The 21,026-nt window shown below is 41.0% G+C and overlaps 1 protein-coding gene across 2 annotated transcripts in view; it reads left to right on the top strand.

Annotated features, from left to right (window-relative positions):
• Positions 1-4,387: 4,387 nt before the first annotated feature.
• The window catches only part of CRTAM (cytotoxic and regulatory T cell molecule), a 19,142-nt gene continuing 2,503 nt past the window's right edge, over positions 4,388-21,026 (top strand). The window contains exons 1-8 of one of the 2 annotated variants that reach the window (XM_027081859.1): positions 4,388-4,530; positions 6,754-6,906; positions 8,632-8,769; positions 10,002-10,163; positions 14,697-14,777; positions 16,757-16,840; positions 18,645-18,791; positions 20,357-20,443. In XM_027081859.1, the coding sequence (XP_026937660.1) occupies positions 4,404-4,530; positions 6,754-6,906; positions 8,632-8,769; positions 10,002-10,163; positions 14,697-14,777; positions 16,757-16,840; positions 18,645-18,791; positions 20,357-20,443 (979 nt within the window). In that variant the 5' untranslated portion in view covers positions 4,388-4,403. Of the gene's footprint in view, positions 4,531-6,753; positions 6,907-8,631; positions 8,770-10,001; positions 10,164-14,641; positions 14,778-16,756; positions 16,841-18,644; positions 18,792-20,356; positions 20,444-21,026 lie in introns of those variants that run through there. The other variant, XM_027081860.1, reaches the window with a different exon arrangement.

Genomic DNA, 21,026 nt, shown 5'->3' with positions numbered 1-21,026 from the left:
GCATATTCTGCCTGCTAACCTCATAAGAGCCAAGCAAATACAGCTCTGGTTTGAGAATTAACTCACTGTGTGTCTCTGGTTTTAACCTAGCTCATCTTTATTATTTAACATAACCAAATGAGCTTCCTATTAAAATATTTATTACTGAGTATATACATTTACTCATGATTAGCCATTGATTGAACAAATACTTAAAATGTTACTTTGCGTTAGGCCCTGGGAATATAAAATGAATGACTAGCAAACAACTTTTGTATGAGGAGTCTGTAGTCTATCCACAGAGACATACTTGTAACCAAAAAGGTAACGTGTGAAGTGCTGTAAGAGAAGTTTAATGGAAGCCTTTGGGGACCTGGAGGAGAGAGGAGGTTACTGAGGGGAGGGAGAGGCTAAAGGCTGCTTGGGCAGCTTTGACAAAAGTGGTGTCATTTGACTTGAGCCTTGAAGGAGCTAAGAAAGGCATTCCAGGCTGAGAACAGCATGGACAAAGGCAAAGTATCTTCTTGAGCCTGGAACTTTCTGGAAACAGCAAGTAGCCATTTGCATGGAGCATCTGGAAGGGAATATCGGCAAATGAGACTGGAGGAAAAGATGGGAGTCAAGTTATCTGGAATTTTGACCTGATTCCTACAGGCAGTGGGAGCCGTAGCAAATATTCTAATGAAGGAATCAAACGATCAAATTTATACATTTTAACTGTAATTCTGAAGCAGACGAGGATGATAAATTAGAGGGAGTAGAGGCTAGAAGGAGGTTATTGCAATGGTCCAAGAAAGAAACAATGGAGGCAGTGAGAGTAGTGAAAAAAAGAGGAGTGAATTGATTAAAGAGATGTTTTGGAGAGGGAAGACGCTGGGGTGCCTTTCAGATACCTGGCATGCAATGGCTTGGGATGACACCGAGGGGTACAGGGAACTACCAGAACCGAGCAGGTGGTGTGTCTGTGTTTGGTGTGTGTGCAGCACAAGGGACAGTACAAATGATGAATTCCAAGTGGACGTGTTGAATTTGGGGTCCCTGCAGGACAGACTGGCTCTCTTCTGGAGTTTTAAAAGTTATTGCATGCAATAATTGGGCTACTAAGAAAAAGAAAGAATATCTTACTCTTTCTTCAGTCTGCCATGATGACCTAGAGTAGGGTGGACACACTGCAACTCCCCAAACCTTCGGAAAAACCAAGGACTCTTAGGAACTGCACAGGTTTTATCTACGGGTGCTTTGGTAGGTAGCTGTGGCTGCTGCTTGCCCTTCAGCTTAAGGGTCGGTCACGCGTACTTCGGCGCGAAGCGATTCCACTCATAGGACAACTGGTTCACATGGTGGGGGTTGGAGACGATGGTGAAGGTCACAGGTTCCCTTTCCATGTATAAACCAGTCACACAGTCACAGTCTATAGCTCCAGACTTAACTAGCGGCCTCGTAACACATGGCTGTGCATGGATGGATAAACCCAGTCGTGGAGATAACGACCAAGCCCAGCAGTCAATAATCCACTCAGTAAACATGACGTACCAGCAGTGAGTGGTGACCTTCCAGGAGAGACATCACAGCGATTCATTCTCAAGCTCTGTATGTCCAGCATTTGGGAGTCACGTCGGGCTCGTCTGTGGGTGAGAAGTCTGAAGCCCAGACAGGGAGAACTAGCAAGTAGGCACAGGGCACTCAGGGTCTACACTAGAAAGCCTAAGGGTGAATAAGGATATACATGTCTTTAGAACCTGTAGGGGAGGAAGTGGTGAGCAAAGAAGATACCCCTCACCCCATCCCTCTGACAAAGAAGGTGAAAGTTTGGCTCTAAACTTAGGTGAAGAAAGATTTTAAAGACGAGTTCCACTGTAGTTTTCAATGGCAACAAAAGGGTCATGGGGAACTTTTTTCTTAGAAGACGTGTCATCAAAACTTAGGTACCCATGTGCCCCTCTTCTACCCTTTGATGTGACTTAGACACATTACACAATATTTTTAAGCACTACCACTGAAGCAATATGGCTCAGTGGCTTCTCACTGGGCTAGTCTTCCTTTCTACAAGGATTTCCTGTCTCTGAATCAAACACGGGGTCTACATGACAGCACTGCAAGATAATTAGGCTTATAAAGCCAAAAGCAAGGCTAGGAGCCAAGAGTAGAGGAAACGACAGTGTTCTATGCCTCAAACACAGCCCTTTCCATCTGGAACTCAGGCACCTATTCTTGTGGTCAGTAGCCTGATCCTGAACTCTCAAAGGCAAGAGCAAACACTCATCTCGGGAGATAAACTTCTTTAGCATATGCTAAAAAGCCATACTACCTTTTAGGACAATTTTTAAGACACTGTGAGAATCAAATGACATTATTTAATTCATAAGCATGCCTCCCAAGAAAAAGACAAGGATGATATACACCTTTAAAATGGGAAACATTTATTCATAAACAGGCAGCAGACAACTCTCGCCACTCCCTTCTCCCCAGATGTGGGCTTCCTGTCTAGAGAATCATTTTACCAAAGGTAAGAACATGGGCAAAACTTCTCAGTGTCAATTTCTGGCCCGAAGGATGAAATCAGGGGATGTTGCTTAACACTAGTTTTTATTCTATCATTTATTTATGGAGTAACTTCCCTCCTGCCTCTCAGCATTCTTACTAACAATAGGAGAGCATAGATATCTATCCATTGCCTACTAAGTTATAGTGTCATCATGAAAGCTGGCATTAAACCATTACTTTCCAAGCTCACACTGGGATAGTTTCTGTAAGGAATGAATTTTGGAGAAATAGAAAACATAGTTATTGCCCTCTGGAAACTTCAGTCTGTTTGTGGAAAGCAAGATAAATGCATGAGAACTAGAGAGTAAAGCAAGAATCACGATGGAACAAAGCAATGCAAGTTAGGTCTAGATTCAGATTCTTGGTTCAAAAGCTGCTTAACCTTGGAAGAAACTCCACTGTCATTTCAAAGCATCTCTACTAATATTAGCCTTATTACTCAATTATAGGTTGATTTTACAGATGAGAATATTTCCAAACGACCTGCCTAAGCAGGATTCTGGCCTATGACTCAATGCTTTTTTGAAAATAATCTCTTTTTATGGATTCCTTGTTGGTCATCACAGTATTGGCTGATGATATGAGTGGTTTTCCCTTTGGACTCAAACAAACTGTTTTCCCATGAAAGTCAATATGAATACAATACAGTAATTCTGGGCTCTTACTGCCAGAGGCCAGGTTGAAATTAATGACCGAGGAATGGAGCAAACGAAAAAGTCTGCACCAGTTAATTCCCAGAGCTCTCCAAAGCGCTTTTCCTAATATTTGAAATTTATCACAAGGAAATAAACTCCCTTCTTGCTTCTCTTTTTTTATTTCTTTTTTTTTTTAAGGTTTAAGATGATGCAGTAAAACTCATTGCATTTGCGGTTCATATTTTATAACCTCACAGTATTCTTCTGTTTATGGAAGTGTTTGGTACCTTCACTGATAAGAATTGTCCTCAGGAAAAAAATTTTTTTAAATTTAAAACTTGAAGAAATAACAAATGGCAATAAATGTGCCAAATCGGCAGTAAAGCCAATTTATTTTTCTATCAGTTTCTTTTTTGGGAGGATAACTTTGTAGCTGCTTAGAACCAATTGTTTCTCATTCTCTGGGGTTTGTCATTTGGAGAAATTAGACTCTCACGTTTGCCTGGGGAAAGCGCTGCTGTGGAATATTAAATCGGAAGAGATCTGAGAACATCTTCCCTCTGGTGGAGAAGCCCTTCTGCGGGTGGGGCGTACCTACTCACCGTGATGGGCAGCTCCATAATTCGCAAGAGCCCGATGGGAAATAACATTCTTTCTTAGAATCCAAGACCCCCAATTTGTACTTGAAGACACAAGTCGCCTGTTTTATAAACAGAGTCCAGAAAGGCTGAGTCTTCCGGGATCTCATCACTTAGGTAGTCTGACCTAGTTACGTGAGCATGGGCTTGCAAGCCTGCACACGTGGGCACAGGTGCCAGCCCCAGGACCTCTATGACCTTAAGCCTCTACTCCCTCATCGTCAAGTGAGCAAAATAATTCTTCCTCTAGAGGGTTAGTTTGAAAGTTATGTTAAACATTGGTAACATGGAAGACACAATTCCCGGCATCTGGCAGGGCAAATGCCTAATAGACATTCAACTGTCTTCCCACCAAAACCCACCCCTTCATTCAGATCTCTTTCAAGAGACATCTTTACTGCCCCTGCACACTGCGTTCCCTCCCTTCCTCGCATTTTTTGGTGCTGACTTACGTTTTGTTTCTCTAAGAAATGTGTAGTAAATGACCGAATGATGAATGAGGTTGCACTGGGTCTAAACCCCTGCCTCAGCTCGAGAGTGGCGTGGCCCGTGCCAGCCTGACTGTCCCCAATTCTCTTCCTCTGCAGAGGCCTTTCAGACCAACCACATGGAAACCGTCACCGTGGAGGAAGGCCAGACACTCACTCTAAAGTGTGTCATTTCTCAGGCGGAGACCACCTCCCTGCAGTGGCTGGCCCCGTCGGGCTTCACCATTTTCTTCAGTGAGCATTCCGGTAAGTGAAGGAAAAGTAAATCACTGCCAGGCCTCAGCCTGAGGGATTTTCCAGACAGACAGGTTGGTGGGACAGAAAGCGGCCATGAGTCACCCAAACGGTGGGCTTGGCTCTGCCCACTGTGACGTGTAAATAGCACCCAGAAGCTTATTATTTCACACCTGGCTGCTTTTACTGACAGGAAGTCTGAAATGGAAACCCCACCAAAATGGTTGGTTAAAGGGGGCTCAAATGACAGAGTACGTTTCCATCAACCCACCTCACCCCCATGTCACTTTTTGACTCTCAGCGACCATGAAAACCACCAACGGCATGATGACAGACGGGTAGCAGACTGACAGCCTGGGGGCCCTTGGTCCTCAGGCAGCAAACACATCACCCCGCATCTGGAGCCAGCTGCTTTGTTTTCCATCTGAGCAATCCAAAGCCACATCTCAAAGCCCCTTCCAGATGGCTCCCCTTCTCTCGTTGGTCTTAACAAAACCTTTAGATCACTAGGCGATAGGAATTGACAGGACGTATTACTTTGCAAAGGAGGGCAATCTTCCTCTCTCAGAAATACACATTGAGTCTTAGATGCCTGAGATGGAAGAGGACTCTTTGTTCCCCCAATTTTAGTAAGATATAATCGACATACAACATTGTATTAGTTTAATGTGTACAACATAATGATTTGATATATGTATACGTTGGAAAATGATACCACAATAAGTTTAGCTAGGATCTGTGACCTCATGTCGTTACTTTTTTTTAATAGTCTATTATAGTCTACTTAGTTCATCTCTTTGGGCAGGATTTTATGAAACCCTCCCCTTTATGAGACCATTTTATATCTCCATTTAATACTCCTAACTGTCAAATGTTTGGAAAAGTCTCCAACACAGCAAATTTCATTCTGCTTTATAAAAGCAGAGCCTCTAAAAAAAATTTGATGTGCTTTGAAAATGTTATTAAATATTGACAGGTTCAATGTGAAATAACTATATTATTTTAAGCTAAATCAACTAGATTCCGATAGAATAAGTAGATATTAATTGTTAAAAGTTCTGAGAGGAAAATTTAAGTAGAGAGAATTCTGTTAAATAATGCTTTCCGTTGCTTTGTTTTGGGTAAACTGGGAGAAGATGGACGTTCTCAAATTTCTGCAACAGGATGCCTTGATCTAGCTTGCTGGTTCTCAACCAAGGGTACTTTTTGCCCTCTGGGGGACATTTGGCAATGTCTGGAGATAGCTTTGGTTGTTATAACTAGGGAGAGGCAAGGGGATCTGGACTCTAGTGAGTAGGGATGCTGCTAAACATCTCATAATGCACAGTGTAGTCTCCCCTCCCAACAAAGAATTATGGACTCAAACGTCCATAGTGCTGAGACTGAGAACACCTGAATTCCAGCTCAGGTAACATCAGTGTCCCAGGACACACAACAATTATTCCAGATGAGAAACAACCTTCCTTGGTCAGCCATTCACAATTTAACTAGTTTAGGCTTGTTCACATTATACATCTTCACATTAGAAAAAAGAAGCAAATAAAACCATTCATTTAAGGAGCCTCTGATTTGCTAAGCGACCTTTGACCTGAGATGGAAATCCCAGGTCAAGGTAGAATCAAAAGGAACACTTGCTATTGGCTAGAACTTTCTGGAGCTGTGGGGGATTTTATGTTGGGGTTTGTTTGTTTGTTTTGGCGATTCCTTAAACATTTGGAAGGACTAAGTCGTCATCTTTGGGACACTTCAAATAATAATGAACTTTTAAAAATTAAAAATAACAAGCACCTAGCTGGAGCAATGAATATCAGTGCATTTATTTTCCATTCTTCACATACACTGTGACAAGACAATCACAAATGAATCAGATTTCAAAGACATAAATCCTAGTGGGGCGTTTTCCACAATGTAAAAAAAAAAAATTATTTAATATCCTCCTGCAACCTGAACCCTTTGCCAGCACAGGGCTCTTAATTTCCTACAAGCACAAATAAAGCAAATTGCTTATTTCACAGATCCTAGGATCAAAATATTTCATTTCCTAAACTAACTTCGAACTATTCAAGGCCTCCAGCTGGCAACACCAGAATTTGGAAAGCAGCTCAGTTGAAGATGGGACATTTGTTCCTTTAAAGTGTGAAAATCAAAAGCTATTTCTGTGAATAATCAATCCACTGAGAGTCTGCATTCATCTGATCTCTCTCCTCATAATAGCTCTTTTCCCCTCTTGTACAGGTTTAAAAAATTCCAAATACCAGCTTCTTCATTACTCCTCCAATCAGCTCTCCATCAGCGTGCTGAATGTAACACAGCAAGATGAAGGCGTGTACAAGTGTCTGCATTACGGCAACTCCGTGAGAACAAAGGAAGTGAAAGTGATCGTGTTAGGTGGGTGTCCCAATGCCAGTAAACCCAGCCTGGGAACAATATATTTAGGAACGTGATACATCATTTTAAAACTTAATATTTTAGTTAAAAAATGTTGCCTAGAGCAAGGCATTTCCTGGGCGCCTTTGCCCTCTTTTGAAAGGAAAACAGCATTTTGAGTGGCAAGCCCCAGACTAAAATGTGAATTTGTGAAATCTGTCTTTGGCATCAACTAAATTTTCTCTGCAGGGAACTAAAAGGAAAGAAAACTAGTACTGGATGAGCCGCGACTCTGTGTCAGGCGCTGTGCTAGTCTGCAGAGAATCAAAGATGAATTAGTCACAAAGTCTGCCCACAAGGAGTTTGCACACTAGTTTAGGAAGGCACAAAACACATACGGACATCAAGCAGAAACTTCTGACAGCACATCCTAAGATGGCATGAGTTCAGATGTAACTGCACTGGACAATCAGCTCACATCCTCTACAAAACAAGTTCCTCTCTTCTGCTGCGGGTGGGTGGGTGTGGGATCGGGAGGCATGGATAGGAAGCGACAGCTCCCGATGGGTTGGAACTTGCTCAGTTCTGCAGATGGTCAGCTGTGTTCAGCGTAAGTCTCACTATCTTTACCTTTTTGCTTTTCATGGCAGAACAGATCAATTAAAAACACTGCTTTTTATTGCTCTCTAAATAACATAAACCCACATGTCACACAAAGAATTTCTTAGGCTTCTCTTCTTGAATTATTAGTGTGGTACCTGCCGTAAAGTAAAGGCATGTTGACTAAGTCTCTAGGAAGGAGTGGCTCCCTAGGGGTTTTGAGAACCCATGTGACTCAGCTTAGGGATCACCTTCTCCCCACCTTACTGGCCACCGCAAATACCACTCGGGCTCAGACTGACTGTGTGCCCTACTGAGCTCTCATAACACCCCATGCCTACCGCTATCATTGCACTTAGCACTTAGCCTTTCAATTAACAGGTTAGGGGCTGAGCCCATCGCCAGACTATAGCTCCTTGGCGGGCCTTACCTTTTCCTTATTTGCATTGCTAGCATCTAAGGCATCTAGTGCATACTTGGAACTGACCTCATAATGTCTCAATGGCGGATGAATGAGTAAATCAACATGAAAGAGTGCAGTTCTGGACCAGGGAAGAGGAAGAAGTAAGCCTAACTGAAAAGGATTTCCAAGACAGGAGTAGAAAAAGGGCCGGTGGGCCCTTTAAAAGAGAAATGCATCTTTGATGTTAGGAGGGGACAGAGGTAACGTTCGTTGAGGTGAGTCCTAGACTCATGAAAGTTTAGACCTGAAACAACGAGACCATAAACCAGTCATGTCACAGACAAGGAAACTGATAGACCAAGAAGTTGTGGGATTTACCCAAGCGCTTACAATAGCTGGTGACAGAGACAGGACTAGAATTCACGCCTCTATTCCTCACTTAGTGTTCTACCAACCAAATACATTCATATATAACGTTTAATAATTACTGTTGTAACAAAGTCTGCCTGGGAATTTCTGGAGACTAATCACACACTGGGCGACAAACATTCTGATTACAGCCAGAGTAGCTTTCCAAGTACCTAAAAGCCCTTTAACTATATTCTGAGAAAGGTCAAGTAAAAAAATACGCCCATTATTTAGACCCCATCCCCTGCAATGATCCCTGCAGATTATTAGGCTCTGTGCTTTGCTGATATCTATAGACCAGCTAATTAAGAAAAGAAAAATCAATTTTCTTCTAGCAACTCCTGTCAAGCCAACCTTGGAAGTTTCCGTTAGAATGCAAAATGGAGAACATGTCCTACTGAAATGCTCCACTGTGAGAAGTAAGCCCCCTCCACGGATAACCTGGCTCTTAGGGGATGACATGGAGATCCAAGGTAAGTGAAGAAATGGCTCTCTTTCCTCCTTTGTTTTCCTCCCCGCTTATGTGCCTAAGGAATTTTTCAAGGTTCTGGCACCCTCTGGTGGCAGAAGGGGCCACCCTTCGATATTTCATCAGTTGTTTCAAGACAAATTATCCTTACTAACCAATCGATACCATGCCTTACTCTTGAAAGCCTCTACACAAATAACATGGTTACATGTTTTTGTTTAAAACAAGGTAGAAACCTAAAATGGAATATTTATTATGGCTTCATAACATTTCATAAAATAAAAGGTACAATATAGCTATTACCTCTGAGCATAAACTTTGTAGCAGGCATAAAATTAAAAATACGATTTAACAGGGACTTCCGTGGTGGCGCAGTGGTTAAGAATCCACCTGCCAGTGCTGGGGACATGGGTTCGAGCCCTGGTCTGGGAAGATCCCACGTGCCGCGGAGCAACTAAGCCCGTGCGCCACAACTACTGAGGTTGTGCTCTAGAGCCCGCGAGCCACAACTACTGAAGCCTGCACGCCCTAGAGCCCGTGCTCTGCAGCAAGAGAAGCGCACTGTAACCAAGAGTAGCCCCAGCTCGCCGCATCTAGAGAAAGCCTGCACGCATCAACAAAGACCCAACGCAGCCAAAAATAAATAAATAAATAAAAATACATTTAACATAATACATGTAATTGGAACATATATGAACTTGCTTATACCGTGGAGTACTATGTCATACTGCCCACGACAGACAAAAATATTTTGGTAACAGAGAATCTAAGCTTTGAGCCTTTTAACTGAAGCAGGAGAACCAACTGTGGTGCTTGGGAACTATTTCTAGTTTGTTTACATTTCAACAGACATTCCATTCGATTTTATGTAACCATAGATTCAGTCCAGTGCCAATTCTGGACCTCTCCTTTAATTTGCCTTATTCATTCAACTTGAGTAAGGTCTTGGGCCTTTGTGTTTCACAACATTAGGCTTTTTCCGTGTAAACATGATAAGCTTTGGATTTTTTTTTTTCCAGTAGTGCAGGGTTTATAGAAACTTATCCACTCTTGTTCATCTGCTTCTCTTTGGGACTAGGGTCAAGCACGTCCCGGGCAGCTGGGGGAAGTTAGAGTGAGGTTAGAAGTCTAACAGGTTTGCCAAGATGTCAAGGCCATTGGTCTCTCAGAGACGCAAACACGTCCAACAGCATTAAACAGCCACAACCTCACACGCCTCTTTCAATTGCTCCATAGGTGAAACCCACCATGAATATGAAACTGATGGGAAGAAGTGTAATAGCACCAGCACACTCAGAGTCCACACATATGGCAAAAACTCAACAGCGAGCTGCATCGTCCGACACAAAGGCCTGCAAGGAAGAAAACTGGTAGCCCCTTACCGGTTTGAAGATTTGGGTAAGAACCACCAAAGACTGTCTTTAATTATTTTAAATTTACCTTTATATTACACTATCCAACAAAATTAAATGGGTTAGGGAAAGTCCTTCAGAGTGAGCTCAGGTCAACAAAGCTTTCTTTAATAGCAAATTCCTTTAATGATTGAAATGTCTCCCGCTAGCCAACAGGGTTGCAACTGTTCCAACACTGAGGGGAACCCCCGTTGTACAGAAAGCCTAGCAGAGTGCCATATGCAAACAGTGTCATGGCCGCTTTTTGATCATGACAGCTGGCATCGCTTGACCTTAAATAGTTTTATTGCAGTCATGTGTTTGGAGAGATCATGTGAAGCATACTACCTCTCTGTACGTAACCCAAAAGGAGACAATACTAACTGAAATAAATCTAAACTTGTCAATATCATTTTATGTTACTATAACACTCACGTAGTCACATTAAGTCATGATTATGCTTTAGATTTATTTTGTTACGACCGTTTTGGAGATTTCAGTTTACCCATGTTAATATTCTGAGCAGAGCACCAAAAAATAAGAATAATAAAAAGAAAAAGAAAAAAACATCAAACATTGAATGTGAAGAGGAGTTGCCTTCATTTTCAGAATCCCTCTTCTCTGATTCCTTCACCAAAAGTTTAAGAAGTAATTTAAAAACTATATAAAACTTTTTGAGCCAAGAAGTATCCTATAAGAAGCAGCATGGGAACTTCCCTGGCGGTCCCGTGGTTAAGACTTCGCCTTCCAATGCAGGGGGCGCGGGCTCGATTCCTGGTCGGGGACCTGAAATCCCACATGCCTCACGGCCAGAAAACCAAAACATAAAACAGAAGCAAATTCAGTAAAGACTTTAAAAATGGTCCACATCAAAAAAATCTTTAAAAAAAAGAAAAGAAGCATGAATCACACATCTATCATTAATAAGAGTCCGACCTTCATTACTTTATAAAAGTTCTTCTTAGTGAGAAAAGAGATTCCTGGAGGATAAGAATTCACTCACACTAGTGAAGGAGGAAGCTGTTGGGTGACAGTGCATTTGTTGAAAAAGCTCTTTATCAAATGAACTAACCAATGAGGAAAGGCACTTGTTAACGAGAACCTCTCCGTGGGAAAACTGTCACGCTGCCCTGTGGGCGCTGGCGCTGTGGCTAACAGCTCCTCGCTCACTACCCCGTGCTCGCCACCGTTCACTTTCTCATCAAACCAAAAGCAGGTCTTGAGGAAGCTGGGTTTAGAAGACTCAAGTACCCACAGACCAGACTGTACTGTAACCTGACGCAAATATTCCTACCTCTTTGTTTTTGGGGGTTTTTTTAAGATTTTTTTTTTTTTTACTGTGGACAATTTTTAGTCTTTATTGAATTTGTTACAATATTGTTTCTGTTTTATGTTTTGGTTTTTTGGCCGTGAGGCATGTGGGATCTTAGCTCCCAGACCAGGGATTGAACCTGCACCCCCTGCATTGGAAGGCGGAGTCTTAACCACCGGACCACCAGGGAAGTCCCTCCTTCCTCTTTGTCATTCATTCTGGTCCCCAGCCTCCACCCCCATCAGTGCAAGGGAGCATGTGGGGAATGTGAGAGGGTCGCCAAAGAGAAAATGAGGCTTTATTTATCTAAATGCTTCTGAAAGACTTTCGGATTTTAAATAAAAGAATCAACAATATCAAAAAAGCATATTTTTACTTGTCAGCAATTGTTCAAGCCATCTACAAAAATTACTGCTGAAGGGGAAATCACAGTTTCCCCTCCTTGATGGCCATAGTTCTATAGGACTAAAGATCATAGCCATAAAATGTTTCTAATAATAATAACAGGCTAAAACTTGACTTTTATTTATGATCTGACTGTCAATTATTTAGCACCACTGCCAGATCCCCAGTAAGTGTTCACAGAACAACACCAGGATCACCTGTTGGTGCTTCCAACTGCCTATGAATATTTCTCTTTGACTAGCTCCTACATGGACCAACAGATGCTAGAAATCCGACAAGTAAAAGTTTGCTAGCTGAGGATGCTCAGAAACATATTTACAATAAGGATTCTGACCCTCTCATCTCCACACTCTGCATGGTAGGAACAATGTTTACTTATTTATTTTTAAAAGAATTAACCTACTTCATATAAAGAGAAATGGCATATTTTTATGGAAAAAAATATATTTTGCAATGCCAAAATATATATATTTTGCAATGCCAAAAAACAGAAAGATTTTTAAAATCTTTTTTTTTTTTTAAAGAAGAAGTTGGGGGTAGGAGTTTATTAATTTATTTATTTTTGCTGTGTTGGGACCTCTCACTATCGCAGCCTCTCCCGTTGCGGAGCACAGGCTCCGGACGCGCAGGCTCAGTGGCCATGGCTCACGGGCCTAGTTGCTCCGCGGCATGTGGGATCCTCCCAGACCAGGGCTCGAACCTGTGTCCCCTGCCTCGTCAGGCAGACTCTCAACCACTGCGCCACCAGGGAAGCCCTAAAAATCTTTTTACTATCTGGTTTAATAGAAATAGGTTCTCATAACTTCTGCATTCAAGCTCTTGTAATATGTTGTTTTGCTTAAACTATATAAAAATATTAAGCCTCACACCAAGTTGGAAAAGGGAAAAGTATTGGAATAGCCTTTTCAGATAATTGTGGATACGCTTCTTCAACGCTACACTAAAACTCGACAAGAGGTAGTTTCTTTAAGGTTAGCTGCTCTGTGGACTCTAGAACCATGTCAATGAACTTTTCATACTCTTGTTACATTAAAATCCAACGAACAAATTTGCTATTTAAATGATCCAGGCACTATTCCTAACATCATGCCTTGGTCATTTGGAGAATACTGATTCATTGATTGATACAAATCTTTCAAATGTGGGCACATTTCAGTAACAAAATCACATCCATTAATATCATCACTAATCTCATCAGAAGCCTAAATATTTGGAACCTGTCAAGTTCACAGTGGTAGATACAGGTTTTCCAAAACTCTAACTTGAAATGTGGCTAGTGCAACTGAGGAAGTAGATTTTTAATATTACTTGTTATTAATTTAAATTTAAATAATCAGTATAGCTGGTGGATACCATATTGGATAGCAGAGGTCTATAACATTCTAACCAACCAGGGAGATAAATCATCATGTACCAGTATCCACTTAATCAAAACAACATTCAGTCTAAATGAATCTATTTAGCAGTTTTGCTAAATAGAGGATAAATCAAATACAAACGCCAGTGTGTGTGTATGTGTGTGTGTGTATATATATATAAATATATACACACACATACACAGACTATTGTACATATATGCACAATTGTATATATACACTATGGCATATACACAATATATACAATGTGTATAATATATGTAGTGCATATAATATATATAACCTGTTTTGTACATAACTATATGGTTATCTGAATTCACATAGTATACATTATTCTAGATCTTAGTCATGACTGACAAATTTTATCCTACATGTCCCCAGTAGTTGCCATATTATGCTCGTCTTATAATTTGCTTCCAGCACTTCTGTTTGACTTGCCTTCAAGCTTTTCCTTCTCTTCATTGCCAGCAGCTCTACTCTTTCTTCAGGTTTCTCTGGCTTCCTTGTGGCCACAGAGCTTACTTATCATCTATATTACTATTTCTCCAGTGTTTCCTAAGTGGTTCTTCTTTTCTCAGAGCCCTTGGCACGTGATTCAGGCATATTCATAGTTTTCAAAAAACTTTAATGTTTGATTAAGAAAATAATTTTCAAAACCACAGAAAATTCTTTGATTAAATAAAAGGCTGAGAAACACTTGTAGATTCCATAAAGATATTACATATCAGTAGCAATATTTGTAAATTAATAGGCACCATTTTTATAAGCTCCGTGGTTACAGGCCTGTTCATTGACTGGTCAAATCTATGCTAAGCTGAACCTCTGGAAACATTCCTAAACATTGTTTTATATCATACAATAGCATGTAGTAAGCACTGTGCTTAATAAATAGCCAGGTGTTGTGCTAAACATGTTATTCAAATGAAATCATTTATTCTCACCAAAAAACTCCAAGAGGTACATGTGTTAGTATCTCCATTTTACAGGTAAGAGAAAACTGAGCATCTGAGAGATTAAGAACCTTGTCCAGACTCACTCAGCAGCAGGCAAGGAGCGGCACTGGAATTCAACCCAGTCTGAGACTGTCTGCAAAGCCACCTAATAAATAAGCAGGTAGATATGTGCTTGGATAGATAGACAGAGGGATTGATAGGCAGATGGATACAGATAAAGGTGGCGAATAGTCTTTGCCCACCACTGCCGAAGGCACCACTCCATGGAGGTCCAGCCCGCTGCACTTCTAAGCCAGGCAGCTTAGCAGATGGAAATCAATGGGACACAGATTCAAACACCAGAGCAAGAGCTGGAGAACACACAATTCTGAGGTTGCTGCAGAACCTCCACAAACAGGTAGCAGCCAGATACATTCTCCAACCTATTGTACTGAGCACAATGTGGGTAAAATTGCTCTCTGTAGTTGCAGAATTTTGTTTTTCCCCTTTTCTAGTTACTGATCAAGAGACAGTTTCAGCTGCCCTGGAGACAAGCTCTCCATCCTCTCAAGACCCTCAGCAGTCCACTAGTACCGGTAAGTATCGAAAAACATTAAAACTTAAAAAAAAAAAATTATGCCTCTTTGGGAAGGTCACTTTTCCAATTCTAAGTTTTCATTTTTTTCTTTTAATTTGTAATAAGACCATAGAGGACCCCTTGCAACTGACTCCAGCGTCATGGTGACCTGGAGAAGCACCCTATCAGTTAGTGGGATGGGCTTCAGGGTAACTAACACCTTGTAAGTTCTCTCTCTCTCTCTCTCTCTCTCTCTCTCTCTCTCTCTCTCTCTCACACACACACACACACACACACACACACACACACACAACTGTGACATTTGAATTCCTCTGTGGTAAAAGGCAATGCTGAATTCATTTATAGGAGACTTGTTTTTCCATCTAGAACAGACCAAACACAAAATAAAGACATGGTAACAACAAAGAGCAAAAAGCAGAATCTGGAGTTTTGGTGTTTGTCATTGAATAACAAAATCACCCTTGAAGGCTTACCACTTACTTGGTTGTCAAGAACTCAGATAGTTTTTGATAACAGGATTGAACTATAAATGGAGAATTTAGAACACCTGGATTATAATACCAGCTTTTTTAGACAGTAAAGCACTAGATGGTTAGCTCTGGGCAATGATCATATATTTAACTTATCTTTGTATTTTACCTAGCATAGCATCTGGCAATAGCAGATACTCACAAAATGCAGTGTGAATGAATGAATGGATGAATGAATGAATGCATGCATGCCGTTGTCATGGTGCTTTGAGCAAGACAGGCCTCATCCAGAAAGGCATACATTCCTATATGTCCCCTTTCTGTTTCAAATAGTGTCTCTATAAAAATGCCATGTGGTGGGAGAAGTGCTTTCATATCGCCATCATGTTCATAGTTCTGAGTAGGAGATCACATTTTTAAAATGTTTATCGTGAATAACTCTGAAAAGTAAATGTTTAGGTTCTTTAAACACTGATAAGTACATATGTACCACACATACATACATACTTTTTCTGCAGGGCGATGGAAACGGAAAATATTATGAAGTGGAACTACCACCTCATTTGCTTTAATAATCCAATATTTTTAAACATGTTTAGAATCTAGTTGTCTTTAAATTGGTTTACACCGCTACTGAATAACTCAATTTTCTCCTCTGCTTTTTCATTTAAGATTTAAGAACTATGGCTTCTAAAATTCCTTTCAGCTTTCAATTTCTACAATTTTATTACTGTTAATAATACCCATTTTCAACAGAAGGGGTGGTTTCATTCCCCTTGGGGTCCACATCGTGGCGCTGTGCAATGGGCTAAAAACCAGGAGACGGCAGAGGAAAAAAAAAAAGGGAAGATAAACAACAAAATCGGAAAAAAAGATCTCATTTTTATAATTTCTCTTACCTAGCAAAAATCATCATAGTACATCCCACTTCTAAGGGGGAAGCAAGCATAGGTTTGAATGACAACTGTGCTGACTTTCAACATAAAAATCATTGCTCTGTGCATTTCGGGCTATGGGTTTTCTATCCATCAGGCTTGGGATGCCATTCTTCAGAGTTCACTTGCTATCCTGAAGCACCTAAAACTGTCTCAACTGGAAGGCCTGATTCAGGAAGGAAGCATGAAACACTGGCTGAAATTTGGGGTTCTGAGTCTCAGCATTGGCTCTGCCACTTATTTGCTGTAGGACTTTAGACAATTTACTTAACTCTTCAAAACCTCTGTTTGCTCAGAGCTGTAGAGGAATATATACCAAATGGTCAGTTTAAGGCCTGGCACAGAGTAGTGTTCAATAAACATTTACCTTAAAAAAAGGCAAACTGATCCTGACCATTTGCAACTATTTTTGGAAGAAGTCAGTATGAACTAATGACCTCATTGTTGTTTTTTTTAATGAGGATCACTTAATTTGGTTTCCAAAGCTGCTTTGGGATGACTCTGTGCATATATACACACTACACGGCACATACATAGTCATATGTATGTATCATGTCTTACTTTCACCTTAGTTGCAGTAATGGAAGATTCTAGTACCTCAGAGATTGACAAGGAAGAGGAAGAACAAACCACTCAAGTTTCTCACTTGGCCACCGGTAAGTGTTCCCACCACTCATTTATTTAGCATAAACACTTGATGTTTTAACCTCTTAATCAATACATCCAATAGCCTTTTTCAGTCCTCATTATTTTTGACCTTTCTATTGGTCAGTCACTCCCTGTCCGTTTACTCAGTTGTCTCTCCGGCTTCCTTGACATACTCTGCCTGGTCCTGTTACTTTTGCTAACCACTCCTTCTCATGTCCGTTAGCTCATGTCCCTTCCTCTTCTGACTTCTTCTATGTAGATTTGATTTTACTTCTCCATCCTTGGTTATTGCCTTAATGCTTAAAGAGTTTTCCCATTCCCAAGATTGTTTCTGTTGCCACCAGGCAGAAGATTTCCATACCTGCATTTCCAGAACATTCTCCAGAGCATTAGTCCCTGTTTCATTCCATTTCCCACACATCTCTGGCTGAATTTTCGGTCATCTCCTCAAACTCAACATGTCTAAAAATTGAACAGCACTTTTTCCCACAAAATCAGCTTGTCCAAAGCATCACATAGGCCCCAAACCTTGGTGACATCCTTCACTCTTGTGCATGTGTGTGTGTGTGTACACACACATAAAATCAATAGGTTCCCAAGGACTTTGGAGTCTTCTCTTTTAGGTATTTTGTCCACTATCACTGCCGCGTCCCCGAGGCAGAGCCTCATCGTGTCCTGCTGGAAGTATTGTAACTTTAGTTTCTCCCCTTGCTGTGCATTTTCAGCACCTACTATCAAAACATCCCTTTGCACTCTTCACACCTATGTTCAGAAAACTGCTATGGTTCACAGTCCACAGCACGGAATGTGAGCCCTCAACCCTCCATAAGGTGTCCTCTACCACCTACCTCTGCAGTCCTGTCTCTATAAGGTCCTGACCAGAATACACATTTTTCTCTGAAAACTTCATCCCATTTTGATTGCCCTGCCCTTGTTTACCCTAACTGCCCTGATGAAAGGAAAAGTCCGCATCACTCCTCTCCTTACCCCTCCTTCAAGGCCAAGATCCTCACCGAACACTCTCCTGACCAACTCAGGCACCACTCCTGCCTCAGAATCCCTGAACACGTCATTATATTAACACACGTGGGTCTAGAATTTGGCACAGATATCTTAATTCTGTTTGTTTCTATTAACTTGTTTGTTTGCATATATAGAAAACTCTCCCGAAAACATAGGGACTGTGCCTTATGCAGCTCTAAGCACAATGTTCTACGCGTAGCTGACACTCCTCAATGGCTTGTTGGTTGACATGACAGGGACCGTGAATGACATTTAGCAAAATTAGAGCCCGTAGAATCAGAATTCTAGAAGAATCTTTAAGAGCTCATCTGGTTTATCTCCAGATGCCTTCATGGACGACCGCATTTAACCTAGCCAAGATTAATGAAATTTCATTTTGTTTGCATAGTTTCACAAACTCCTTAACGAGCTCTCTTGCTACTTAACTACACTTTGCTGAAAACTCATTCCTTACATCTGATTTGAATCCCCTGACTATAATTTAATATTCTCACGTTTCCACTAGAAATGAAAAATAACTAGCTCGATATCTATGTAACTTAAAAACCTTTTTCAAATCATCCCGCACAATTGCTTTGTCTGTTTGTATCCCTGCTTGCTTGTTTTCAGAGAATAAATGACACGAATCTCTTTACTTTCAGGGTAAAGCTCTCTGTCGTCTCTTCCTCTCAGCTGTGTATCAGCCTCTACTATATTTTGCAAATACTGTGTATATTCCTCAGTGACAAAAAGAAAAAAGAAAAAAAACAAGCCGCTGACCTGTCTAAAATCCTTTCATTTTCCTTCTAGAAGCGAATCGTCAGTTTGTGGGACTGACGAGGAAGAAGAGCGGCATCCTGCTACTGAGCCTCGTCTCCTTCCTCATTTTCATTCTCTTCATCATCGTCCAGCTCTTCATCATGAAGATTCGGAAAGCACATGTCATATGGAAAAAAGGTGAGTGGGCAGAGAACCTGACGGAGGCTACAAGATGCTCAAACAATTGGCCAGCCCAAAGGGAAATTCTGTCAATTAAAGCTTTTCCATTCAATGCTGTACTATCTATTTGATGAGTGTTGTCATTCAAATAAGCAACCGTTTGTTTCGCAGTAAACACAGGATGTGATTCTCCAGGAACTATAGTTACAGAGTGCACGACCAAGAGAAACTAGAGTAGCTCCAGGAATTGGCATTAAACTGTGGAGGCTTCTACTCACAAAAAGACAGCAAATAGCATATTCATTCATTCATTCATTCATTCAATAAGCATTCATTGAGCACCTGCTGTGTACCAGGCACTCTTCCAGGCATTGGGGACACATCTGCCAACCAGAGAGACCAAGTCCCTGCTCTTAAGGAGCTCCTATTCTAGGAATGGTCAATCAAAGGTTGAATATAATAGACTGTTTTGGGTCCCATTCTTACACTCTAAGAATGCACTCAGCCTCCGTCAACCATACGTTAGTAATTTTCCCTAAGCATTCCGATTTAAAAGTTTATTTCATTGGAAACAAAAACAAAATTACTTAGCTAGCATGGAAGATATCTACTAAAATACAGACTCAACACATATCAGAAACAGAAGGGACCTTAGAAGTTACCCAGAATAACCACCTGCTATATTCATTCCCTAAATGTGTGCCAGGATTAAATCCCCTCTTTAATTCTGAGTGGTTACTTAGACCTGGGCTGTTCAATACAGTAGCCACAATATGGCTAGTCAGCATATGAACTGTGGCTAGTTGCTCTTGAGAGGTGCTGTAAGGATAAAACACACACCCAACTTTGAAGGCTCAGTACACACACACACACACACACAAGAATACATCTAATAATACTATATTGAATCTACTAGTTAAATAAAACATATTCATTTCACCTGCTTCTTTTTACTCTTTTTACTTTTTTACCACTAGAAACTTTTAAATTACACGCATGACTTGCATTCTGGTGATCTTGGACACTGCTGATTCAGCCACATACGGCTTGAAAACCTCTAGTAACAGAGAAATCATGATGTCCCATGGCAAAATACTACATCTTTGAACGGCTATGACCCTCTTAAAAGTACCACTTCTCCTAGTTTAATATCAATGTCTCGAGATATTCAGATGCACTAACATTTTCATCATAAATATACCTAAACACAGGGTCTGGCTTTCCAGCTGTATCTGCACAATAGGCAAATGCCATACTATTGTTTCGAAATCTCCCGTTGATACTTCACCCCCATACCTCTTTAAGGGCTACTGGAATTGTTTCTTCCCAAAAGACAGTACTTGATTCTAATCTGTGGTCAATTGACTTCCGCAGCTCTTATACTGCCTGGCACAGTGCCTGCAGGAATCATAGTAGAGAATAAAAAATGATTTGTTGAACGAATGAGGACATGAGGTATGGGGGAGGGAGCGATAAGCCCACTATGGTATAAAAACAGGTATGCTCTTACTCAAAACGTACAGCTCTGAATACAGATGATGCTCTGTGCACCAGAATTCAATAACCATTTTCTCTTCCTGCAGAAAATGAAATTTCAGAGCACACTCTAGAAAGTTACAGATCGAGGTCAAATAATGAAGAAACATCATCCCAAGAGAATAATAGCCAAAGTAAGTCAACTATGTGACCTGAGATTTGAAAAATGAGGTTAACTTGTTGCCTTTAATGAGAATAAAATTCAAAGTTGGATTTTTAGCACAAGAAAAAGCAAATCACATAAATCATCTTGTAGAACTTGAGGAAATACTTCTTAAAAAACAAAAAGTAGCAGTTAAGTTCAGGTAGCTGGAGGTATGCCCCTTTGGGAAGCCATCCCTGAGTTCTCGCTGTCACACACAGGTAGAGCCCTCCTGGGTGCCGCAGTATCCTATATACACCTTTACAGTGAAGCCCTTCCCACGCCAGACTCTCAGGTTTGGTATGTTAATTTAGCCACCACAGTACACCTCCAGGTGGTGAGCAACTGGATCTGCTCTATGTGGACCCCCAGATCCTAGCCTGGGGCTTGGCGCAGAGGGAGTGCTGGAGAAATCTGTGTTGAATAAATGAATATAAGGCTTAACTAATTCAAGCAGAAATGTTTCAGGTCTTTTGGATGACTTCTGTGCAATTCTTCAAGCAAACTATGAAAAGAAGAGTCTAAAAGGAGACTCCGTGTGTGTGTGTGTGTGTGTGTGTGTGTGTGTGTGTGTG

The sequence above is a fragment of the Aethalodelphis obliquidens genome, unplaced genomic scaffold (assembly GCF_003676395.1).
Source record: "Aethalodelphis obliquidens isolate GAN/ISIS:26980383/991018 unplaced genomic scaffold, ASM367639v1 scaffold46, whole genome shotgun sequence".
NCBI lineage: Eukaryota > Metazoa > Chordata > Mammalia > Artiodactyla > Delphinidae > Aethalodelphis > Aethalodelphis obliquidens.
The sequence above is the reverse complement of the archived record's forward strand: the minus strand, read 5'-3'. Positions and strand labels throughout refer to the sequence as shown.